This window comes from Indicator indicator, chromosome 16 (genome assembly GCF_027791375.1).
Source record: "Indicator indicator isolate 239-I01 chromosome 16, UM_Iind_1.1, whole genome shotgun sequence".
Taxonomy (NCBI): domain Eukaryota; kingdom Metazoa; phylum Chordata; class Aves; order Piciformes; family Indicatoridae; genus Indicator; species Indicator indicator.
In genome coordinates this window covers 21,304,564-21,331,449 of record NC_072025.1, presented here as the reverse complement: position 1 = coordinate 21,331,449, position 26,886 = coordinate 21,304,564, and the positions used below count along the sequence as shown (strand labels likewise).

At 45.4% G+C, this 26,886-nt stretch overlaps 1 protein-coding gene across 1 annotated transcript in view; it reads right to left on the bottom strand.

Annotated features, from left to right (window-relative positions):
- Window positions 1–12,119: 12,119 nt before the first annotated feature.
- Window positions 12,120–26,886, bottom strand: part of MCTP2 (multiple C2 and transmembrane domain containing 2) — a 108,516-nt gene continuing 93,749 nt past the window's right edge. Inside the window, exons 19-22 of the mRNA XM_054388334.1 lie at window positions 22,745–22,854; window positions 16,827–16,936; window positions 14,433–14,530; window positions 12,120–12,188 (exon numbers count right to left, since the gene is read on the bottom strand). Coding sequence (XP_054244309.1) covers window positions 12,120–12,188; window positions 14,433–14,530; window positions 16,827–16,936; window positions 22,745–22,854 — 387 coding nt within the window. The remainder of the gene's footprint in view (window positions 12,189–14,432; window positions 14,531–16,826; window positions 16,937–22,744; window positions 22,855–26,886) is intronic.

Sequence of the window (26,886 nt, the reverse complement as noted above, 5' to 3'; positions counted from 1 at the left end):
TGAAGGATGGAAAATATGCCAGCAGAGAGTTTGTTTTGGCCCCACGATACAAGGCTGCTTGTGCTCTGCATCCAGAAGAAGATTGCTGTTCCAACAATGGAAAATGGAATGGGGGAAGAGATTAACTCAGAGCATGCAGTGCACCAAAGCCAAAACACACATTGCAGACATTTCTGCTCCAGTGGGATATGCAGGTTAAGTCAAGCCAGTGCCCTGCAAGTCTAAAAACTCACACTCTGGCAAGCACCAGCCCTCAGCAGACCCTGGTGGAGTGAAGGCATACTACCCTGGCAGAGCAACCAGCTGAACGGAAGCTGGAGAGTTTCAACAAGCTGCCCCTAGGAAGACTTAATCTGTATCTCCTTCTGTGACGTATTCCCTTCCTACAGCCTGTCCCTCCCAGGAGGCTGCACAGTGCTAAGTCATTTGGCTTCAAGACAAAGGAAGAGGAGGGTAAAGAGCAACTGAGGGAGCAAAAGATGGGAGAGGTGGGAAGGCAACACAGCTGCAAAGCAGAGAGCACTCCCAGCTATGTCAGGGAGCTGCTGAGGGCGAAGATGGGAGAGAGAGATCATGCAAGAGAAGCTACTGGCATAAGCAGGTTGTCCTCCCCTGACTCCACACATCAATTATGATCTGAGGATGTCTGGAGCAAGTCCCTCCGGATAACACAGGCACTCAGATTAATTCATGGCAAAACCAGAGGAGTTCCTCCACAGTGGCTTTACCCAGCCTTGTCAGTGTGAGAAACGGAGCTGTGCATAGCCCTGGATCATTGCAGGCAGAAGTGAATGGCCAGAGGCCATGTCCCAGTGCAGGCTCAGCTGCAGGCAGAGGGAGGTTCCTCAAAGCATCCTCATCAAGCAGGTCAGCACACCAACACCCAGCATCTGCACACCGACACCCAGCATCTCCACTCCCAGTTACACCACTGAAGCCCTAAGCCAGCAGTACCCTTTGATTAGGGTGCCCTGGCCTCTCCCTTCCCTAGCTGAAGCTCAAGAGAGAAAATTAAAGCAGAACAGGCATTTTCCCTTCTCCATCTTCGAAGCAAAGGGTGAGTCAAGCTGTGGGGATATAAACTGCCTGACCACAAACACTGAGAACAGGCCTCAGCACCATGCAAACCCCGGATTTTGTACTGCACCTCTTTGCTTTTGCTCCCTCTCCCCCTTTCGCTCCTTCCATCCTTTCCACTGGCAGTGGCTGGAGTCAGCTTTCCTTCTAAGCCACCCTTTCTCAGAATCTTTTGAGCTGTGATCTTTGTCCTCCACACTCTCCCCGAGCCCCACACAACATCCCAGCACCAGCTGATTTAACCTCAACTACTCAACGCCACCATTTTTGATTTGATGCAAAGTCAAGCTTGGGGATTCTGCATATCCTCCTGCATTCAGCCTGTATAAACAGCAGGAGATATTTCTGTCCCTTCCACACAGGCACACACACGCTCCTGCTGCTCCCCTCCCTCCAGGCATTCCCCAAAAGCCATCTAAAAATTATTGTAAACGCAACCCCGCGTTATGCCTTTTACAAAATAAAATCAAATAGTCAAACCCTGGCGTGCATCCAGAGAGGAAAGCGTCAGATCTCAGCTGGTAAATAAGATGTTAGTGTGAAGCTTGTAAAGCCAACGTTATTTCTCCTTTGTAAAGGCTCTACCTGCGTAACATGAAGGGGGCTCAGTGACAGACACATTAAAACACCATTAAACTGTGAAATAGAACACAGTGTGAAAATAGATTTAACCTTCACAGCATATTGATCCCTACCCCGTGCCGTGCCTAAGTTCTTGGACAACTGTTTTATAATAGGTTTTACTTATTTTCCTGTTGCTATTCTGACTTCCTCAGAGGAGGGTGTTATTTCTAAAAGCTCCTGACAGCTCAGGGAAAAAGTGGGCTTGTTTCTTAGTCATCGCTCAGCGCTCCTGCGCCGCTGCTGCCAGCCGCTCCATAAACAGAAATCAGTTTTGTGCGAGTGAAGGATGGGTCTGGGCAGCAGTGATTGTGGTGGGATGGGAGGAGGAGGAAGGGGAAGCGGAAAGGGAAGAGGAGAGGGGGCTGTTTGCGAGGACTCTGCTGAACAAAACCACGCAGGATGCAGGCAGGCAGGCTGAACCCGGAACGCCTGCTGGAAGGGAGGGCGCCAGGATTTCTTTCGGCATTAGTGGAGATAGGTAAAATAATTGTGCACACATCTGCATATTCAGACAGGAAATCCTCCTGATGGATTGCCTGCTGCAGGTCACGCTGCTGCAGGTCACGCTGCTGCCACGCACTCCTTAGACTTTCACTGGGAGATAGGCACTTCTCACAGCCAGGAGTTATGCTGGAGGACCTCTGACCCCACCCTCACCTCCCCTCTGACCGTTCATCCATCTCCCTGACCCTCGTGTTAAGGGTTCAAAACCCTTCCAAACAGCCAGGTATTTTTCTTTTTCACATCAGGCCAACAAAAAAATGTTCCACCCTGCCCTACATTGGGATTTCCTTTCTGGTCACCCCAAAATAAACCCAGCCAGAACACGAGACAGATAACATCCAGCCAAGTCCTGCAGCCCTGAACGAGGGCTTTGTCACACCCATGCACAAACCAGAGAAATTTTTAGGGGTGTGGAGGGGTTATTTTTACAGAAATATTTCTGACCCCTTCCCCACTGTGGTCACCTGGCAAATCCTAGCCTGGCTGGAGATGCCTAAACACGTGTGAAGGGGAAGCTGAGCCCATCCATCAGAGCTATCCCTGACATGCTGCAGAGAATCCAGAGCTCTGTGCTGGTTGCTGGGCATGGCTGAAGCTCCCCCGAGCAGAGGGTTCGATCTGTGTGCCCAGAGCTTGCCAGTAAATTAGCACCATACCAGACATGTTTGCACACATGATTCATGGGCAATTTGGAGATTATCTAGGAGGCAACCACACAGCTGCCACAGAGGTGACTACCCAGCAGTGCTGCCCAGGGCTAGTATCAGGACAACAGCAGACTCCCAGTGACTTCAGCAGGACTGGGATGGTGCCCACTTAATTTAAGCCAGGTCTAGGAGGGTTCTCTTCCCCCTCTACTCTGCCCTGGTGAGACCACACCTGGAATATTGTGTGCAATTTCAGACTCCCCAGTTCGAGATAAGGATCTGCCAGAGAGAGTCCAACAGAGAGCTGTGAGAATGACTGCAGGACTTGAACATCTCTCCTATGAAGAAAGACTGAGAGCATTGGGGCTGTTTAGTCTGGACAAGAGAAGGCTGAGAGGGGATTTTTTTTTTCAACATCTATAAATATCTGACAGGTGGGTGTCAAGATGAAGCTGCCAGGCTATTTTCAGTGGTGCCCAGTGATAGGACAAGGAACAGGTACAAGATGGAGCACAGGAGGTTCCACCTCAACATGAGGAGACACTTCTGTATGGTGAGAGTCCTGGAACAGGCCGCCCAGAAGAGTTGTGGACTCTCCTTCTCTGGAGACTGGCACAACCCACCTGGATGTGCCCTAGGTGATCCTGCTGTGGCAGGGGACTCAATGATCCCTGAGCTGCCTTCCAACCCTTGCCATTCTGTGATACCCACTGAAAATCTCCATAATACTTCCTGCTTTTGGTTCAACAATCCAGTTTTCCATAACATCTTGCATTCTGATGTGGCATCAATGCCAACCATTCCCCAAAACCTGCAGTCAACCAATATGTATAACAAGGTTAAGTTTCTTTCATACACACTTGAACACTAATAATAACACTTAAAAATAAAAAAGGTGTGGGGGGGGGGGATGAAGGTTGATGGCAAAACCCCTCACCTTAGATGCTGGCAATGGGGCAGAATTATTTCTTGTAAAAATTTCTGGGGTAAGCATGTATTTTATAGGAGTCTCCTGTTCTGAATTACCTTAATCCCAGTCACATTGTGAAGGTGGAAAAGATTGAACACATGAGAAAACGGAAAATAACTGTTTGGAAAGAAATTCCAGGAGGAGAAGCCCAACACTGTGCAAGTGCAAGAGAAAAACTGCAGACACCCCAGGCATGTCCCCGGGCTCCTCGCTTTCTGAGCATGCCAACAGCATTGTCCAAGAAGGCCAACAGCATCCTGGCCTGGATCAGGAATAGCGGGGCCAGCAGGACCAGGGAAGTGATCCATAGTCAGCACTGGTGAGGCCACATCTCAAATACTGGATTCAGTTTTGGGTCCCTTGTTACAAACCTGGAGTGTGTTCAGAGAAGGGCAATGAAGCTGATGAAGGGTCTGGAGAACAAGTTTAATGAGGAGTGAAGGAACAGGGGTTGTTTAGTCTGGAGAAGAATAGGTTGAGGGGAGACCTTATTGCTCTCTACAGCTACCTGAATGGAGGTTGGAGTGAAGTGGGTGTTGGTCTTCTCTCCCAAGGTACAAGTGATAGGACAAGAGGAAATGGCCTCAAGTTGCACCAGAGGAGGTTTAGATTAGATGTTAAGACAAATTTCCTTACTGAAAGAGTGGTTCTAATCTGTATTTGCACATTGCATTCCTGGGTGCTGGGTCTGTGAGCAGCAGCTCTGCAGAGCTTCAGGGGACAAATGAAACCCCTTGGAGGCACTCCCCTGGAAGAAGGGAGACAACTGGAAAGGCAGCAAGCTTGAATTCTCCGTTCCCAGGGGCTAAGCCGTGACTGAGAGCTGAAATTTCCAAAGAGAGATGGACAAGGCACTCAGCCATTAGACTGAAGGGCAGTGAAAATTAAGACCTTCACTTTCCCTACACTCCTCCATTTGTGGACACCACCACTCTGGGTTTAGAAATTCTTCAGAAACTTCTGTCTCATCCTAGTGTCCTACATGGATGGTCCACAGCCTCTGTTCATGTACCTGCTCCAGTGCTGTGCAATGTCAACACTCTGCTTCTGGTTTCCCTTCAGAGACACCTTAACTGACCTTGTTCCATTTCACCTCTTTTGAAACAGCTCCTTTGAATAATCCCATCCTTCACCATCCACTGCAGCTTTTACCTGCTCTTACCTCTACAGCAACCAGTGGGACTCAGGCAGCTTTTCTCTCAGCAGGGCTGTTGCTATCCTGGACCTCCCTATGGATAGGACAGGTCAGGAAGCAGGGAGAAGCAGCAGATCCTAACACTGGATCAGTGTCCCATGAAGGATGATAAAATTAATTTGCAAATAAGTAGACCAAGAAAAAAAAAGGACAACACAAAGGAAAGTGGACAGCTGAGAACAGGAAAGTCTAAACCACAGCAGTGCAGGGTGTTGGTCCTTTTTCTGCCACAGACTTGCTCTGCCACCTTGGGCAAATGCTTCCTCAGTAGATAGCTCAAGTTTCTCCACTTGCCCCCTGGTCTTCCAATCAGAATATCAAAAATCTTCAGGATAGCATCTGAAGGTTACACATTCTATTTGGATCTTCAAGTTCAAGCTCTTAATAAAGCCATTTAGCTGCAATCTCAAGTGTAAAGCCTGAGTGCAAGTACCTCAAGTCAGAGGCAGATTTTGAAGCAACAGTCACACATATGACTATGGAAAGATGATGACAACAGCGACTGCTTACAGCAAATGGTATTGCCCAAATTGACATCACACCATACTCTAAAGGTCTGAGCAGAAGCATCTGGGCCATCACTGCAGAGTTAAAAACAAGCCCATCGAAAATGGATAAACAATTAAAAATGTATTGAAAGAAGAAAGAAAAAGAGAAATCATTCCTAATTAATTCTAGTGCCCTGTACAACCCCAGACTATTTGTAATCCTACAGGGAACATCTTTATTGATCTGGGGGACGCTGCAGCAGACTTCTGATGCTTATCTCAGCATAAAAATAGGCTCTTGTGATGAGCAGTGATTTAATTACATGACAATCACTGCTAACAATGCATGGCGAATACCAAAAATATGCAGAGGAAGAGTGGCAGTGATAAATGCAAGGGGATGGCATTGACTTTCAGTAAAGTCCTCCACTGCCAGCGATGGAGGGAGACTTCACCTCCCTCCCCACCTCTTCTTCTAAGGTTGTAGCTGCTGTGTGGCTCCAGATACTCCGTGGAGTGAGCTGACCACAGGCAGACAGAAGGTGGAAAGAGAAATCAGCCATGATCAAAGCACAGAAGTCAATGAAACTGAGTCTTTTGTGGTCGGCAGGAACAAATGCTTTTTCCACTGTGGACTTGAAAGCCACTCTTTAAATGGGCTGGATAGGAGAACATGGCTTCATAGAGCCATTTCACATAATCACAGACACATTCAGGTTGGAAAAGACCCACAGGATCACCAAGTCCAACCCAGAACCCTACTCTACAAGGCTCACCCCTAAACCATAGCCCCAAGCACCACCTCCAAACCACCTTTAAAAACACCCAGGCTTGGTGACTCCACCACCTCCCTGGGCAGCACATTCTAATGCCTGACCACTCTTGATGGGAAAAACTTCTTCCTACTGTCCAGTCTAAACCTACCCAGTCGTAGCTTGAGGCCATTCCCTCTTGTTCTATCACTAATTACCTGTGAGAAGAGACCAGCACCAGCCTCTCCACAACCTCCTTTCAGGTAGCTATAGAGAACCATGAGGGTCTCCCCTCAGCCTCCTCTTCTAACCATCCCCAGCTCCTTCAGTCACTCCTCATAAGATTTCTTCTCCAGGCTCTTCCCCAGCTTCATTGCCCTGCTCTGCACTGGCCCCAGCAGCCAACAACCAACAGTGTGAGGCACACTCCATTGACCATCTAAGTCTGACCATGGCTGGCCCTGGAAAACTCAGAACCAAGTGTATGTGCCCGAGCTATGAGCCTCTGCTACCTTCCTCCTGCAAAGAAGTGCTCAAGAAGTCAGAGTGCTGATTGCACTAGGACATCAGTACAAATGAGGTTTACACCAGCATGTCTCCCAGCTCTTACTTTCTTCTCCTGTCAGAGACACCTCATCTTGTTCAGCCAAGAGGGAAATCGCAGGTGTTCAGTCCAAGGCGCAGGAACCGACTGGCAACGTTCCCTCCCGTAAAACTGAACAGGAATCAGCAGCCCTCGGGTTAAAGCCACGCTGAGAACCTGAACTCCTGCCTGCCCAGGTGCTGCTGCTGCTGCTGCAAACACACCAAGACCTGAATGCCACCTCCTGCTTCCCCGTGCTTAGATTCATGATTCATGTCAGGAGGGCACCTCTTGGATTCAAAACCAAACCACCCTCTAAATTCTCTTGAAATGCTGCACTGCTTCAAGTCGAAGCATGGCAGAGAACAGTAGATTAAAAATGCTATAATTTCAGGAGGCTGCTTTTTCACTCCAACGTTATGCCCAACTGCTTGTGAATATTTACATTAATCATAAACATATCCTTTGCTCCCATGTTCTTTGAACTACATAATTACTGTGGCTGCTGAGGGTCTTCCCCACTGATAAAGCGTCAGGCAGATGCTCTGTCCCCAAATGATGGAATTTCACCTAGCTTAACTTCCCCCAATTTGAGAATGATTAAAACACTCCATCTGCACTACAGCAGATTAACAATCATTTGTAGTATCTCAGCTTCTTTCTGAGTTGCTAACTTTAAGGATGCTAAAGAGCAGCTATTCTTATCATGTCCCTGTGTGATTTGAAGGGGTAGAGGCACCAGGGCCCTGACACATGTAGCTTTACAGATAAAGCACACATACAATATTAAGTCAGAACAGGATTCACTTCCAACACATGCCACAGTCTCTACAGTCAAAGCTAACATTTCCCAACCAGTCTGCTGACTTAGTTTAGAGGATGAAAAATCTAAAGGTTAAGGTTTGATTAGAATGGATTTTGTAAGTTTTTTCTTAACACATCAGAGCCACCAAATTCCTTCCTGGTGTGAACCTTCCAGTCTGATGGGAAAATAACTCTGGTTCCACTTTGTGATAATGCCTGCAGGATCAGGTCCTCCAAATTAAAAGAAACCAAAAAAAAAAAGAAAGCAAATTGTAGCCCCCTGTAGAACACAGGAAATTAAAGGGCAATCTCAGTTTTCTAGCAGGACTGCCTAATCCAGGGAGCTGTTAGTACTCTTACAAGTAGCCAGGCTGATTTCTAGGGAACACCTTCCCTTTCCCAGGCAAAAGGGGTGCAGGGTGCTGGTCTGCTGGGCAGTGCTCTCTGGTGGGAGCCCCAGGTCTGCAAGGCAGAGCTTGAGCTCTCCACCTCTTTGTGGGTGGCTTGGGAGAGCACCGAGGGAGAAGAAGAGGGAGGAATGGCTACAGCTCAAGGTTCAAATGAGAGCTTTGCAAGCAGAAAAAAGGGAAAGGTGCTTGACATTCCACTGACTTTGCTTTATTCAGTTGTTTGCTTGCTTTCCACAAAATGCACTTCGGTGACTGAATTCTACTGACAGTGATCCATAGGAGAGCAGAGTCCTCAGTCTTATTCATGATTATTCAGGAAACCAACCTTCAGCAGCAGCTTGTTTGGGCAAACAGGAGTACACATTGCATTTGCACATGTGTCATATCCAGTTATTTACACACTGTACAGTCCATGGACATGTTTATATATTCTGCTATCTCCATGCTTTTAGAACTCACAGTCATCCAGAAGTCCCATAGTTAGATTTAAATTTCTGAATGCTTTCTGGTCTTAAATACTTTCAACTTCATATTGTTGCACTGAAAGGATTGATTTAAATAAAAAGGGTCAGTTTAGCATTTCATAAAATCACAGAATCACAGAATTGTCAGGGTTGGAAAGGACCTCAAGGATCATCCAGTTCCAACCCCCCTGCCATGGGCAGGGACACCTCACACTAGAGCAGGTTGCTCAGAGCCACATCCAGCCTGGCCTTAAAAACCTCCACGGATGGGGCCTCCCTGGGCAGCCTGTTCCAGTGTCTCACCACCCTCCTGGTGTAAAAATTCTTCCTAACATCCAATCTGAATCTACCTACTTCTAGTTTTGCTCCATTCCTCTTAGTCCCATTGCTACCTGACATCCTAAAAAGTCCCTTCCCAGCTTTCTTGTAGGGTGTCGTCCCCCATCAACCCCCTTCATGCTATACACTGAAGAGATTAACAATGTAAAACTTGGCAATTTGCATGGGCAAACCATCATGGAGATATGCATCGACCAATATTCTTTTATTTTTAAATTCAAATGGCTGAGTTAAGGGTTTGATTGCTGGAGTGTGCAATAAATGCACAGAACCCTCCCTCCTTTAGGCAGAGCCTAGGAAATCCCACTAAAGAGTTGTAGCAGGTGGGGTAAGGCTTTACCTCATCTCCTGCTGCAGCACTGCCTCCATTTCAAGTAAGTTCCAGTGTTGGTTGTTACACTGCACTGCCAAGTGATGTACTTGCTTACCTCTTCAGAGACCAAGTATTACAGCACAGTAAATTTTGCAAAGGATAGGAAACATATCTCCTAATGCAGATAAATTGAAAGCATCAGCTTAACCTCAAATATTTATTGCATTTTCAAGAGCATTTATCAAAACAAAGAGCTTGTTACAACATATATAGGTACTGGACCATCCAAACCCCTTTCATTTGCTATGTCTCCAGCATAACAACCTAATACAACTTATTTTGAAATCCAACATATCTACACTAATAAAATAAAATAAAGCCAAACAAATAAAACAAAACAAAGAACCAAACCAAACAGAAAACCCCATCACCCTGTCCCTTGAACATAAAACAGTTCCATGTGGAAAAGTCTATAGGGAAAAAAAAAAAAACACACCAAAAAAATCTTAAAGCATCAGCTCCAACTTCTGAATAAATAAACAATTTTTTTCCCTGCAGTTGAATGTTTTCACTCAACTCAACAATCAGATCTCACATGCCTGCTTAAATATGTCTGACTTTGGTTCTTCCAACACAACAAGACTACAGCATGATAAACCAGATGATCCTTTGAAGTGAGACAATGAGGCATTGTTTACACAGAAGATTGAGAAACTGGTTTAACAAAAGGGGTCCATGGACATCTATTGTATGTACAAGAAGGAGATTTACTGGAGATTTTGTAATTTCTACAAGGCTCTTTCCAACCAGCTTCATTAACTTGAAGTAAATCAAATCATGCAGAGATCTGGCTTAGCCAGAGAGACGTGCCAGGAAAGATGTAACATGAAGAAGAAAAGACACGAGATGATAAGCTTTAGAATCTTTGGCATTTTGCAGAAATATTGTCAAGGTTTTCAAATCTGTATATTCCCCCATTTTCAGATCTGTATATTCCCCCATTTCCCCCTCCCCACACTCACCTATAAATACATTATCCCTGTAGCCAGCTCTGTACACGCAGGGCTATGCAAGCACACACGCACACAAAGAGGCATTTTGGTGGCTTTTTAAACCAGGATAATCTCTTCTTTCTATCTTTCCATTTGCAGCTACACACAGCTTTGCATAAGCAAAATACATTCTCTCTCCAATCAAGTCTATGGAAATGTGCCTCTCCTTATTCCAAGGCACAGTGGGGCTTGTTACTTTGAAAAATGAACTTCTTGATTACGAAAAAAAAATAATAATCACTGAATCTGGTTCATAATCCAACTGCAAGATACTCTGCTGTTAGTCTACCTACTTCAGATTCAAGCAACACACCCACAAGGTTGCATCATTAAAGCAAAGGGCACAATTCCATGTGGATCACTGACCCATAATCCAGGTTTTATGCACCATACCTTTAACTAAATGACTTCCAAAGCCTTCTTTTTGTCAGAAAGAAACCTGTCTCTCAGGGGTTTGTTTGCACTGCAAACTACCCCAGAGGATGCCTGGTGGCAATTCCTGTCAGGGAATCACAAGAAGCAGCTCCAGCTCTCATGCTACGAATGACTTGTGGTGGTGGCAAGTCAATTCCACAAGAGCCTACAGCACCTAAAGGACCAAGAGCCACACTCTCACCACAATTAAGCAGGTTTACACATGATTCTCTTTCAGTTTCCCCAAAAAACACGAATTATGTTGGCTGTCTGAATTACGTAACACAACAGTGCGTTAGCTCAAAGACTGGTAAGCAAGCAAGAAATTATGTTCTCCTTAGAACAGAAAACAGGGCTCCTTTCTTCTGTCTCTTCATTGCTCAGTTTCTATATGACTTCATTGTATGATCCTCTCCTTGTGAACCACCAGGAAAGCTTCCAAGACATCAGTGGTAGACCAAAGACTCCACACTGTTGCACAACCACATCTTTGGGCACCATACTCTCTGCACAAGCACTTGTTTCTTTAAGGCTATGAAGTGTTTTGTTGTTTGTTTTTTTTTTTTTTCTCTTGGATCTGTAGTGTTGACCCCTCTGGCTTTAGACAGGAAAACAACAGCTATGCTGAAAATATCTGATGAGATGGAATTATAAAAGGCAAGTCAACAGAGTCTTTTCAGGTCAGTGAGTTAGGCTTTTCTACAATCTCTTAATCCTTTCATGGCAGAAGGTTCTCATGCATCCATTGCCAGCAATGGATCTTTGATGATTCCAGTATCCAAAGAGTTAACCACAGGGTGAGCTTTAAAAAAAAGGGAAGGGAAAAGAATAAAAAAAATAAAAGGAAAAAGAAAAATTCAAGTGCTGGATGAAATACTGAGATACTGTTGGAGCTCCCAGCTCTTTCTGCTAATTATGATAAAAAACTTTTTAAATGTACACTGCTTGAACAGAAGATGGGTATCAAAGCCTCGTTAATTCAGAGCTTAAACCTTTCCAGGCACAGTGATTTAACTCAGAAAAGAATAGCTCTCATATCTTAATGTAAATCTGTTGGATATGTTAAAAACTGGTTCAGAGCATCTCTTCACATCAGCTCAGCTGATCTGCTACACTAAGCGGAATTATCTCTCCCTACATAAAACAGGGAGCGCTGCCACATCCAGCCTGGCCTCTGCAATCGAAGGGAAGGAAGAAAGGTGCAGCTGCACCACCCTCTCCCATTCTCCTCCTCACCCCACAAACTACCTCATACATCCCACCTTGCTCTTCTTTTTGTTGGTTTACAACTCTATGGCGAAAGACGACCCAAAAAGGACAACCCAAGACAGGCGTTGATCCAAAAACCACTGACTCTTCAAGATGAAAAAGTCTGTGGCAGTGACTATAGTGTTGTTCTGAAGCAAGAAGGGGAGAGCAGAAGCTGATGTGCTTGTGTAGGGGGTATGGAGGGAGATGCTGCATTCCAAAATCCTGCTGCATCCTATAGGGTGCTCCGCTTCCTCCTAATGGGGCTGGAGCTGCTGTATGGTTTCAATTCAGCATGCTGCACCTGTAAAAACAAACAGACATGACGTGTGCAGTTAGGTAACTCTAGCTCACTACAGTGTGTGCTAATGGCTCCCCAAGGACAGGCCAAGGGAAACTAAGGACGGTTCAAAAGTAATGAATCATTTTCTAAACACAGGAACACGGGGGATTAATTGCAGGAAGGATTTGAGAAGTCATGCATCATTTCTTGAAACGAAAATATTAAAAGCAGATTTCTCTAATGAGGGACATGGGGTTCTACCTGATTTCAGCAATGAAGGCTAGATCTTTTGGGTTTGTTCTGGGGTGGGAGCTGTTTTTCTGATCTTTCTGGCATTAGCCTGTAAGTTTAATAAACATCTCTCAAGAGCTTCAGTTCAAGTGGATCCCAGTACATAGGGAGATGAGAGTTGTCAAAAGTGTGCACAGACCTTGGAATGGTGACATATTCAATTGTTTCAGAAAAGGATTTTCCCAAATAGCAACCCAGATAAAGCTGCCCCCACCTTTCAAAGCAGTTTTATGTGCAATAGAATGGTTAAGCTGACAAGGATGGTGTAACCTCCAAATTGTCTGCTGTGCTAGAGGAAAGTGTTCCTACTGAATTCATGGGGCAACTTTTACACTCCTCTGCCTTTTGTCCAACACATGTGGGTTGTAAATGTCTAATGTACAGACAGAGGTTAATTTCTAACTCACTGCAGGAACACAGTGAAATGATAATGCACTGAGAGCACATAAAACAAAGCAGAGGGGCTTTGGAGCTGCTATGGGTGACTTTTCTCTAGAGCATAAGGCTGTCACACAGGCTCACTATTTTTAGCACTAGTGGAAAACTGCTGAAGTTTGTCCTATCATAGAAACTTTTAGAATTCCTCCTATAGAAAGTGGTTATCATTTTCCTTGGAGAGCTCAAAGCATCCCCAAATGATAGAAACCACTTAGGGAAACGTTATAAATGTAAATGTTAAATAAAGTATAAATAGAAAAGCTGCTTATCTTTAAACCTAAACACTAAAAGGGCACATGCAAACCATCACTGCAAACCCACCATGCTCTACAAGAGCACTGACAGAAGTTTAATCTGTCTGTGATCATTTCTGTTTTGCATCTTTCCTCCCACCAGTCTATGGTGAGATTTCGCTCAAGTTATTAGTGCTGCCACTAACCAATCTGGTGGCCTCTTGGGATCAAGGTCACCAGAAGCCTTTTCCAACCTTGTTTCTGCCAGATGCCTCGACACTGCATGTGGGCAATTATTTTTCTGTCTCCAACAGAGTAAAATCACTGTGGGTGATATCATGATTGCCTCCTTTGCAGCGAGCAGCATCTCACTGTGGAAGTGCCACGATGCACAGGGGAAGGTACAATGTCAGTGGGATCCATGGCATTGGCAGCAGGGCCTGAGGACATGGATTCCAGTTGATTAAAACAAAAGAAAGAATCCTTTATATTGTGTGGCTTTGTTACCCAGCATGACTATTTTCCCTCCTCCAAAAGAAACAAACAGATCTTGACACTCTAAAGGACTTGTTCAAACCATTTCCAGGAAGACAGGCAAGATTACTGAAGACAGTGTTGGTAGTTAAAAGCAACAGGAGAAGAGATGAGACTTTACTGAAATTGAGGGAGGATAGATTCTGGTTAGATTAAAAGTTCCAATTCCATTAATGGTAGAAGATTGGTCTGATCAATCAAAGAGTATTTTACACATAGCTCAAGGCTTTGTTTCAAGAAAAAAATGAGCAGAGCATTGTCCAAGGCAGGCCTGGAGCTCAAGGTGAGTGGCAAGAAAGAATTTTGAGTGACAGCTGATTTAAAACAAACAAACAAAAAACAGAGAGCAAGCACAAAGTCATAGGAGTAATGTCCCCACCTCCCCCATCTTGAGAAAAGGAAGAATTCAGTAAATCCTTTTGGATGGTTATCTCTATCAAAGAGACTATTTTTCTCTTCCCTCCCTACAAATACCAGAGCAGAAAGGTGACAGACATCGTAGTTCAGTAACCATGCTGGGTGATTTGCCAGATCATTTTTAAGTAAGTCTTTTTCAGGATAATTTTTCTGCAATCACTTTATCCCTCTGACAAACGAATTTTGTTCCCATCTTTTCTAACATCCTTCTCCTCTACCCTTTGTGGATTTTCCCTAGTTCCTTATCTTTGTCACTCAAAAGTGCACTGGCATTGCATTCCCCAAGCAGAGTACCCAGCAGCTCTCAGAGCTGCCTGCTTGCCACTGTTGATGGTGGCCACTCATTACCTACCTTTTGAACATCAGATGGTACCCTGGAGAGGAAATCTAGTAGCTCATTATTGTCAATGGCATAGGGATTTCTAAGCTTCTTAGTGAATTTATTTATGCCTAGGAAAAAAAAGAGAGAAAACAAAATAATGCAACCCTTTCCTATTCCCTCCATCCTAAACTGTTCAGGCAAGGTAAAAAAAAGGGAAGAGGAATTCACAAGTAAAAATTAGTGTGAAAACAGTGCCTCAGACTTAAAGCCATGCACATGTTCCCTGTCATGTGGAGTCCTTCACAAGTGCCTCCTGGAGGAAGTAGAGAAGGTGGCTTATAAAGGTATTTGTCTGCTTTGGGGATCATCTGTTGCCAACAATGTGGCAAAAAAGATTGCTGCATGCATCCATTCTGGGAGATACTGTGAGGAGAACACACAAATCTGAAGCTGGCACTGCTGTAAATCTGCTGTCCTAGGTGACCAAAGACATTCTGCCTCCTCTTGCCCAGGGAACTGGAGGGTTCTGAAAATAATTGGGCAGGATAAAGGGTTTTTTTTCCTTCCATTTCTTCTGACAATGAAAGCTTCTCTTCCCCATCATGTCTCATGGCTTATCATCTCTGCACAACCAGATTTGACAAGTTGGTTATATTATGATGCTGTGGGAAGCTGTAAAAACTTATCACAAGGTTTACTTTATTTTGATCTTAGAGTGAATAATTTGGCTTATTAACTGCAGGAATAGCATTCCTCATCTCCATGGACTGAGTTATGCTTCAGCTGTCAGTGCTAGTCCACAGTCTGGACAAAAGATCCATGGGAGTGTAGTATTCATATCACTGTAGAGGTCTTCCCCTCCCTTTGAGGAAAGGGAGTGATAAGCAGCACTTAGCACCACTGCATGGAAAGCAAGAGACCTGAACACCCTTCCCAGCTCTGCCCTTGTGCCAATGCAGCCACTTACACCCAGCTACCACCATCCCCCACTGAGAAACAGCAACTAGCAGTGTGGCTATGCAAAGGTGTGGTAGAAGAGCAAAGGATCATTAGGCAAAAGAAAAAAAAATCAGCTGATCTGTTTTAAAGGATAGCAAAAAAATTCACATGTTGGTTGCCTCAGAGGATCTTAATGCAGCATTCAATTCCATCATGCCCCTGTCAAAAAAATCTCATAGTCCTAGTCCTTTCCCTGGAAATGATTTCAAATGTGATGGCTGCTCCAGCGTTTTCCTCTCTCTGAAACATAGCTGCTTCACTTCAGAGATGCAGCTTTTAAGCTGCACACTCGTAACAAAATGCCAACACTATTTTCTGTGTACCTGATTTTCAAAAAACAGAAAATACCATAAGGTCTTCTGAGGCCTTGCCAGAGGGTAGTTGTTTAACATGTATCATATTTGAAGGCCCTGTCAGTCTAGATGATGTTGAATGGATGTATAGTTTTCATGTACTCGCCATGTCTTCCATACAAGAACAGCAATATTTTGTTACTGAACTTTTTACTCCTAGCCATTTTTCTCCTTCCCTTTTGCCCTTTCTTTTTTTGATTTAATCCTTTATTTCATTTATTTTTGTGCCCAAGACTGGCTCTTTTACACTGCTACCTCCTCCTCCCTTCCCTTTGCTGCATTCAGGAGAGCCGAGACAGGAGCAGGTAGCTCAGCCTTGGACAGGTGATGTGGGGGTCCCTGCAGCTCAGGGCCACAGCAGGGCTGAGCTTCAGTGGTTGGGGGCACCATGTTCTCAGCCTTTGTACCACAAGGCTGAGATAGAACCTATCACCCTAAAAAAGACAGAAGACCATTCTGAGATGAAGAAAGTCTTCAGCAACTGGAAAACTTCAGTTTTGTTTTGTTGAAGACCATCTTCTTCATAACACCAGCAGGAAAGTTTTCATTTGTAAAAGCTCCTCACATAAAAGGCTCCTCCATACAAATACTTTGAGACTTGTGACACAGAGATGCTCAGTGCCTCCTGATGGACCGCTGGGCACACTGCTTCTCCTGACTGCAGGAGAGTTAAGATCCAAAAAGTTCCAGGAGTCCAGGCCTTCATGGTCCAGCTCTTCAAACATCTTGTCCATTCTTTGCCATTTTCCACATAGGGGGCTCCAGAACCAGGAAGCTAATTACTCTCCTTCAGAATAATAATAATAATAATTTTGAAAGTAGCTTATCTAGGTTAATGCTCTTCTTGTGGAGCTGCTGGAAACTACACAGAACCCTAAGAAAAGCAGACCAGCAGATCACCCAGGGGAGGGAAAAAAACAGTAATTTAAGAAACTTCCCAGCATATTTATTCACCTCTAAGCAACAGCACTTGAATTGGCTATGGAGCAGGACATCTAAAGCTTGTTTGGTTTCATCCTGTAGGCACATATTGTATTTATTGCATGCAAATGAGACACAGTGGAGTACTTACCCCAGATTAACACAATGTACCTCAGTGGTATGAAATACAAAATGACTGTTGCTGCTGCCAGGACCAGGCAGGCCAGGACAGAGAGGAAAGGCACCGTCCAGTTGAGTGTGCTGTAAAGAAAAACAATAATCCCACTCAATGGGTCTGCTTTGGGACACTGCCTGTACTCTGCTGCCCAATAACAATGACCTCTTTGCAGTGCTGCTGCATTCTAATGCACTGTGTGCTGGTGTATGGCAGACCCTTTGGAGGGTGGATCAGCAAATTCCTGCATCTGGATGCTGTAATGGATTAAGAATCAAGAATCAAGAAGGTTGGAAGAGACCTCAAGGATCATCGAGTCCAACCTGTCACCCTACACCTCATGCCTATCTAAACCATGGCACCAAGTGCCACGTCCAATCCCCTCTTGAACACCTCCAGGGATGGTGACTCCACCACCTCCCTGGGCAGCACATTCCAATGGCCAACCACTCTCTCTGTGAAGAACTTTCTCCTCACCTCCAGCCTAAACCTCCCCTGGCACAGCTTGAGACTGTGTCCTCTTGTTCTGGTGCTGGTTGCCTGGGAGAAGAGACCAACCCCCTCCTGGCTACAACCTCCCTTCAGGTAGTTGTAGACAGCAATGAGGTCTCCCCTGAGCCTTCTCTTCTCCAGGCTAAACAGTCCCCAGCTCCCTCAGCCTCTCCTCATAGGGCTTGTGCTCAAGGCCTCTCCCCAGCCTCGCTGCCCTTCTCTGGACATGCTCCAGCAATTCAACATCTTTCCTAAACTGAGGGGCCCAGAACTGGACACAGTACTCAAGGTGTGGCCTAACCAGTGCTGTGTACAGGGGTACAATGACCTCCCTGCTCCTGCTGGCCAAACTATGCCTGATGCAGGCCAGGATGCCATTGGCTCTCTTGGCCACCTGGGCACACTGCTGGCTCATGTTCAGCTGCTGTCAACCAGTACCCCCAGGTCCCTTTCCACCTGGCTGCTCTCCAGCCACTCTGACCCCAGCCTGTAGCTCTGCATGGGGTTGTTGTGGCCAAAGTGCAGCACCCGGCACTTGGATTAATTGAATGCCATCCTGTTGGACTCTGCCCATCTGTCCAGCCTGTCAAGGTCCCTCTGCAGAGCCCTTCTACCTTCTAACAGATCAACACCTGCTCCCAGCTTGGTGTCATCTGCAAATTTACTGATGATGGACTCAATCCCCTCATCCAGATCGTCAATAAAGATATTGAACAGGATGGGGCCCAGCACTGATCCCTGGGGGACACCACTAGTGACAGGCTGCCAGCTGGATGTGGCACCATTCACCACCACTCTCTGGGCTCGGCCCTCCAGCCAGTTCCTAACCCAGCACAGTGCTGCTGTCCAAGCCACAGGCTGACAGCTTGGCCAGGAGTTTGCTGTGGGGGACAGTGTCAAAGGCCTTGCTGAAGTCCAGGTAGACTACATCCACAGCCTTTCCCACGTCCACCAGGCTGGTCACCTGATCATAGAAGGAGATCAGGTTGGTGAGGCAGGACCTGCCCTTCCTAAATCCATGTTGGCTGGGCCTGATTCCTTGGCCATCCTTCAGGTTGCCAGTGATTGCCCCCAAGACAATCTGCTCCATGATTTTCCCTGGCACTGAGGTCAGGCTGACAGGCCTGTAGTTCCCAGGTTCTTCTGTCTGTCCCTTCTTGTGGATGGGTGTCACATTGGCCAGTTTCCAGTCTTCTGGGACCTCTCCAGTGAGCCAGGACTGGTGGAAAATGATGGAGAGAGGCTTGGCCAGCTCATCTGCCAGCTCTTTCAGCACCCTAGGATGAATCCCATCAGGTCCCATGGACTTGTGAATATCCAAGTGACTCAACAAGTCTCGAACTAATTCCACATGGATTTCAGGAGTACAACACTGCTCCTTGACCCCATCAACCAGCTCAGGAGGCCAGTTATCCTGAAGTCCTCCTGCCTTACTGTTGAAAATGGAGGCAAAGAAGGTATTTAGAATCTCAGCCTTCTCCTCATCCTTAGTTACAATGTTACCCTCCACGTCCAATAAAGAGTGGAGGCTCCTCTTGCCCCTCTTTTTAGCATTAATATATTTATAAAAATGCTTTTTGTTGTCTTTCACAGAAGCGGCCAGTTTAATTTCTAACTGTGCTTTTGCCTCTCTAATTTTTCTTCTACATGATCTAACAACATCCTTAAACATATCACTAGTTGCCTCCCCCCCTTTCCAAAGGTGATAAACCCTCTTTTTTTTCCCTTAAATCCTTCAGGAGCTCCTTGCTCATCCAGGCCGGTCGTCTTCCCCGCCGGCTCGTCTTACGGCATGTGGGAACTGCCAGTTCCTGTGCCTTTAGGAGCTCCTGTTGGAAGTAGGTCCAACCATCCTGGACCCCTTTCTTCTTAAGGGCTGTTACCCAGGGAACTTTCTGAATAAGTTGCCTGAACAACCTGAAGTTTGCCCTCCGAAAGTCCAAAGTGAGGGTTCTGTTACTGCTCCTCCCTATTTCCCTGCATATTGAAAACTCCACTATCTCATGGTCACTGCACCCTAGACAGCCTCCAACCATCACATCTCCCACCAGCCCTTCTCTATTTGAGAACAGCAGATCAAGCAGAGCCTTGCCCCTGGTAGGTTCACCTAAGAGCTGCATCAGGAAGTTGTCATCCATGCACTCTAGGAACCTTCTGGACTGTCTCCTCTCTGCTGAATTAAGTTCCCAGCAGATGTCTGGTAGGTTAAAGTCCCCCACAAGGACAAGGTCTGATGATCTTGAGACAGCTTCCAGCTGCTTATAGAATATCTCATCGGCCTCCTCATCCTGGTTGGGTGGTCTATAACAGACTCCAACCAGGATGTCAGTTTTGTGCGGCCTCCCTCTGATTTTAACCCACAAGCATTCAATCCCTTTCATCTGCAACCTCGAGTTCTGAGGCATCAAAAGATTCCCTAATATACAGGGCCACCCCTCCTCCTCTTCTCCCTTGCCTGTCTCTCCTAAAGAGCTTATAACCCCCCAGTGCGGTACTCCAATTGTGAGAATCGTCCCACCACGTTTCTGTGATGGCAACTACATCATAGTTCTCCTGGTGAACCAAGAGTTCCAGTTCCTCTTGTTTGTTGCCCATACTGCGTGCATTGGTGTACATGCACTTCAGCTGGGCTGCTGATTTCACCAGTTTGTGTGGTCCTCCCTCCTCTCCAGGGAGACTGGTTTCCACACCCACCCCCTTCAGACCTAGTTTAAAGCCCTCCCAATGAGTTCTGCCAACCCCAGTGCCAGCACCCTCTTACCCTTTCTAGATAAATTCAACCCATCTTGGTCCAGCAGGTCAGGTGCAGTAAGAGTTGCCCCGTGATCAAAGAAGCCAAAATTCCGCTGCTGGCACCATCTCCTAAGCCAACTGTTGATGGTGTGGGTTTTCCTGTTCCTCTCAGTGTACACCACAGCTGCTGAGGGAACTGAGCAGAACACCACTTGAGCTCCTGCCCTGTCAATCGATTTCCCAAGGGCCTTAAATTCCCTTTTAATCTTCCTGGTGCTGCTCTTTTCAATTTCTTCACTTCCAGCCTGGATTACCAGCAATGGGTAATAGTCAGAGGGCTGGATTAGTTTAGGTAACCTCTGGGTGATGTCCTTCACCCGGGCCCCAGGTAGGCAGCACACCTCCCTATGGGATGGGTCAGGACGGCATATGGGTCCCTCTGATTAAGGGAGTTACCTAAGAGGAAGGTATCATAATAAGGAAAGAGAAGGCAGCCTCTGGGGAGCCCAGGCAAGTTGTTAGGCATGTAGCAATTTGGGTTTGTTTCTTCTTATACATGGCACACTTGTTACACATCTCTGCTCACCTGTCAGCTCCCATTGTTCATGGGCAGATTATCAGATCTGGAGACAAGGCCAAACTGCAGGTGCAAGGCATCTGAGCTGGCTCCCCTGGGTCACACCGTGGAGATGGCAGGGAAGGTGTGTCAAGTGCATGACGGAAATGGGGCAGGTAGCCAGACTCAGCCCTGTCAGTAACTGGGAATGGATTCATTATGACTGCTGCTAAACAGTTACAGAGCAGTTAAAGCCATTTCTCTGTATACTATTAGGGATTAATATTCTATAGACTCCTTACTGATGTATTTGCTTTCATGCCATTACATTTGCAACAATTCCTTACTACAGGGTATATAGAAGGCTATCTTCAGGAAGCTATGGTGTGCAGCTTTGGTCAGCATCAGACCAAGCTTCTGCACACCACCAACCTCCCAAGAAGAGCATTCTCAAGAGGCTCAGTCTGCACAGTGACTCAGACTTTGGCAGCACTGCTGCAGCAACCAGGACTTTCTTTCACCTGTAAGCCCAGGACGGACTTGAGGTGAGCAGCTATTGCTAACACACCTCTGAAGTTGCTTTGTCCCCTGTGCCCTTGTAAGACACAGCTCTACAGCGTGCACCAACCATTGAGATACCTGCACTACATGAATGTGAATTAGCCCATAGGTGATTTACAAATCTGAGCATCTCTGTTTCACACAATCCTGCCTGCTACCTTCATCACATCATGACGATGGGGAGTAGGAAGATGAGAGAAGCAACATGGACCACTTATCAGGCTATAAAACAGGACAAACTTCCCTTGACAGATAAAATTAATAGGATGCTAAAAGAATTACTTTTAGGCTTCAATAGATGTATTAAGTATTAAGTAAAGATAGGTGGGAGAGGATCCATCATTATCAATCAATGCAGCTTAAGTTAAAGTCAGAGGAAAAAAAAACAAACTGAAAAAAAAAAAAACCTGGCAAAACAGCTCAATTCAGTTAAACTACTAAAACTCCCTGTGATTGTATAACTGGAGTGACAGAGGGAAACTGCAGCACAATTTAGCCTGTCACTTACAGAGAAACTTTGGTGGCAATTTTTTGATGGCACATTACTGTGGAGTTACAATGGAATTCTTCCGGAATTACATCGGGCAGCCACATTAATACCCAAATGTCTTCTTTAAGATCATTGTTACCAAAATGAATACAAGGATTAATAGAGTTTAAGCACTCTTGAGTCTTCCTGCCACACAGCTGGGGCAGAACAGTGCCCTGTTCATGGACTGGAATACATCTTTGGGCCACTTCCACCCCAGCTGGGGTGTCGGGCATGGAACCACAGCACAGGCGTTTGCTGTATTTTTAGGTTGAACCCAGCTCCTCGTCACAGTGGCTTGATCACAAACCATTGCTTTGTGTTCAAAACAGAAAACAATGTGGGTCAATAAACTCCAATCAAGATTGGGTTATACAAGCTTGTGTGTGTTTGTGTGTGAGGGTTTTTTATAGGCTTTTCACCTCCCTCTCTCGCAAGGTCAGGACTGTCCTATCTGCCTCCTCTTGCGACCAGACCCAGAAAACCCCCTTGGGGCTTCCCTGTGGCACCACCATGAAGCAGACAGCTCAAAATGATCAAGAGAGATGAGCATCAATACACTGGGCAGGGAAGTAAGTGACTGGTAACCCCTGTAACAAGGCTAGGGCAGGGAGGGCATGGGAAAAGCAGCATCAGCCATCAATTCCTACCTACATTCCATGAAGGAAATGTTAAAAAGCTTGTTACCTCTGTGCCCACATTTTCAAGCAACATTGTCTCTTGGTGGCATCATTACTCTTTACCCCATCACAGACAGACAAGACTAGAAGTCTGGGTGAATGTGAGAGCTACATCAGCAGAGTATCTGGCTTCTCTTCTTCTTTATGCTTTGGGAAGATTGTTGAAGTAAAAGATTGTGTAATGAGGAATGGTGGTAGGACTGGCCAGGCCTTCCTGCTGCAGCTTGCAGTCATTTTTAGAACAAGAAAGTCACTCCATTTTAATTCTCCTGGCTTTCCTTCATTGTAAACCATGGTTAAGCAAGAAGAAGGAAAGAAAAAAAAATAATAAAAATTTGCTTACTTTTTAATCCTCTCTCCAAATGATGCTGTTTCTTCTAAGATGGTTTGAACAGCTATGATGATCTCCTGGACCATGTGGATCCTGTCAATTAGCCCCTTTTTCTCAGATTCCTAACAAGACAAAAAGAAAGCCAAACCACTCTGTACATTATTTGTTAACATGTTCACGTGGAGAAACTAGAATTCCCAATGCTGCTGCTGGATCCTGGAACTCAGCTATATCAGTGAAGGACAGAGAAAAGATACACTGTGAGCTTATGACATGCAACTAACATGAAGACATAATTCCCTGCCATTTCTCCTTTCCTCAGCACATGGATAGAGGTTTTGACATCATCTAACACAGACTGCAGGATCTCGGGCTGGTTCTCAGGCAGCCTGAGCCAGCAGGGAGCTCATGCAGCCCAGAAGGTAAATAGTATCCTTGGCTGCAGCCAGAGGAGTGTGGCCAGCAGGGCAAGAGAGGGGATTCTGCCCTTGACTCTGCTCTGCTGGGACCCCACCTCTAATACTCTGCCCATTTCTGGTGTCCCCAACATGAGAAGGACACAGGGCTGTTGGAGTGAGTCCAGAGGAGGCCACAAAGATGATCCAAGGGCTGGAGCTGCTCTGTTACGAGGATAGGCTGAGGGAGCTGGGGGTGTTCAGCCTGGAGAAGACTCAAGGGCAGACCTTAGAGCTGCCTTCCAATACTTGAAGGGATCCTACAGGAAGGCTGCAGAGGGACTTTTCATCAGGGTGTCTAGAGACAGAACAAGGGAGAATGGTTTGAAGCTCAGAAAGTGTAGGTTTAGAATGGATCTTAGGAAGAAGTCCTTCAGTACAAGGGTGGTGAGACTCTGGAATAGGCTGCCCAGGGAGGTTGTGGATGCCTCCTCTGTGGAGGTGTTCAAAGCCAGGCTGGATGAAGCCTTGAGCAGCTCAGCCTAGTTGAGAGGCAGCCCTGCCCATGGCAGGGAGGAAGTAGATGATCTCTGAGGTCCCTTTCAACCTAAGCCAAACCAGAAAGAATGCTGAGGACCCCCGAGTCCAGCTGACTTGTGAGGAGTGCTGGGTGCTCAGTGCTTTGCAAGAACAAGAACATTCTTGTGCAGAACTTCTGAGCAGCACTTTTCTGAGCTTTGTAGGCTCCAACAGTCATGTTGTTTTCTGTATATAAATTAGCAGCTCGAGAGTGAATGCAACATTTAGTTATTTTTTTTAACAATCTGTATACAGAGATCTATTCTTTTACTGAGGAAGAGAAAAAATGGGGGGAAAATGTAATTTTCCTTTTACAGCAGCCATCTCAACTTCATTTTTTACTTCTTATTTTAGGCAACAGCATTACAGGACATTACTACACATGTGCAGAAATAAAAAGGAAGCACAGAATGAATTAAAAAAAAAATCAAAATGACTTAAATCAGCCTTGAAAATCAGTATACAATTATCAGCATTCAGCATTTCTTTGCCAGCAATCTAACACACATCCAGGCATGCAAATTGGTGTGGTTGCAGATATTCTAGCAAGAAATCAGCAAAACATTCACTTATTACAAAATGCAGAGCCCTGGACACTGATTTTACATCACATTTAGACTCTCAAAAATCAGCCCAATTTAGAAAGGGGGAAAAAAAAAGACATTTTAAATTGTGTTTTAACCAGTCAGTGCCCAGAGAAGGGCACACATTGCAACCACCTTCCCTGTGATCCTCAGTGGCTTGTGCAGGGGGAAGAGTGGGTAGGTGTAAGCAAGGGGCAGAGCCACTCAGATCAACACTGCTGCAGTTCTGCTTTTGTGATGTGTACCCACATCATTTCTCCATGCAGGAGAGAGGATCAGAGGCTACTTGAAGTCACACTGGGTCAGAGAGGTGAAGGCTCATTGCTACAGGCACTTGGCACTATTGTTTGCCAAGACAGGGCACCAAAGTACATCATATGAACCATCCTTGGATGCCAAGAGGCAGACATGACAGTACAGCCCTTCTAATCCCCCTTTGGAACGACTTAGTGCCCACTTCTCATCAGAGTAATTCTGGAGTTTAAAAAGCCAGCCAAAACCACCATGGAACTATCAAGCTCCAGACATCTGAATATTTGCCTTTAGGTCGCAAAGTGAGTGCACAATGAATAGAAGCAGCATTTTAAATAATCACACATTTGGGTGTGAAAAATGAGTATTTTTACATTAATAAAACAACCACCACCAACAACAACAAAATGCACCCCTTGGGGTGTGAAATAACCCCAGAAGAAAAAGAAAGAAAGAGTCAGTTTATGTGAAAATAGCACCAAAAGTCATTTTCACAGAACTCCAGTTATAACCTTGTTAGGCTCAAATGTAAATGACACATCAAGAGTATATTATGTTTAACTATTCCCTCACTAGAATGGTACAGTGGTCCCTCAGCCAGCGCAGGCTGCATTTGCACTGAGCTCAAAAGCAGAAGTTGGGGAGCTCTCATGGGAGAACCAGCTGCTTGGAATTTCACTCCACCCAAACTCAGACAGAAGGGCAAAGAAACCACTTGAGATAAAGCTATATTCCAGGGCAAGCCTACTCTTGCTACCCAGAGTTGCAAAGAAGATCATCTGTCAGCTCTATCTGCATCATGCTGACTTCATTTACACATCCTCGATTGAGCGTAGAGATGTAGTGATAACGCAGTTTAACCAACACAACAGAACTTCTGCTGCAGCCACCAAGAAAAGAAAGCAGAAACTACCAGTTCCTGGGACATAATGCCAGTGGCAGGCATATTCTTACCTAGCATGCGTGCTAAAATTGCCCCCAGACAGAGCTGCTTTCCATTTATAATTCAAAATATACTCAGCCGAGGAAAAGGCAGAGGAGAGGCTGGGATTAGGAAGCCTTGCATATGAAATCAGTTAGAAAGCAAAGCAGCTTACTGCCCTTGCAATACACTGCAATGTGTGCAGAATCTTTGGGAAATCCTGGAGATTTGTCAACATCTTTTTTTTGTTCTTGTTTTGTTCTGAAAACCTGCACTCTAATCATCTACACCACAAGCAGATGACTGGTTAATAAGCAAGAGAGAAGCAGACAAATGAAGTACAGCAAACAGAATTTTCCAAATTATTCAGGTTCTGGAGGGCTGTTTATACTTTTTGAAGTCAGCAGCTCCCAAAACACTGCTGAAAGCAGGAAGAGCTCATAGTCCATCAAGGTGACAGTCACCAGTCTATATTAATTAGTAAACAGGCAACTGTCATACAGAAAGCTGTATGTGAATGCTGCCATATTTGTGGTAGGTGTGGAAAAAAAAAAAAACTATCTTCTACTACACACCCTTTCCCATCTGTGCAAGGTCCCACCCAGGTAATTTTTTTCCATCCTCCTCAAGTATCATTCATTTCTGACTTCTTTTAGGCTCAATATATTATGCTGCTTGAGAAGAGGATTTAGATACCCAGTGTTCAAAATCAGCTCAGAAGCTTTTGCTTGAATTAGAAATAAAATAACCTGCCTGTTTCTGGCACTTCCCCCCCAAAAAAAAAATGGTTGTGAAGCTTCCATTCCTTCAAGGCCTTTTTCTTCTTTCTTTCTTTCTTTCTTTCTTAGCTGATTACAGCACTGTGGGTGGACCAAAACTAGTCTTCGGCCTCTGGGAAAGAATTAACTCCACCAAAATGAATTCACAGCTGAGAATTAATTATATAATCAGTGAGTTACTTCAGATCTTCTGTGCATATCCAGATTTAAGAAACCTCCATTTCTACATTAATTACCTGAACAAAACCACAAAAAGGGGCTTACAAAAGCTTAAGCATGGCTCCAGCCAGCCTGATCTATTGTGAGGTATCCCTGCCCATGGCAGGGGGGTTGGAACTAGATGATCCTTGTGGTCCCTTCCAACCTGATTGCCTGACTGATTCTATGATTCTGTGTCAGAGGAAGAGAAGAAAAACCTAAACAACACGCCCCCACAACACCCAGCAAATTCAGAAAGGAGGTCTTTTGTGCCCAGCTAATATACATCAACTTCAGCTTGCAAATGAAGGCACCAGATCTCTTCCATACTGCATGGAAGATATTTCTAGATTGTTCTGTGCCTGCAATATGTAACACTTACTACACTTGAAATGCATTCAAAGGGTTAACACAGCTCTGTGATCTTCTCTCCCTTGCCTATGAT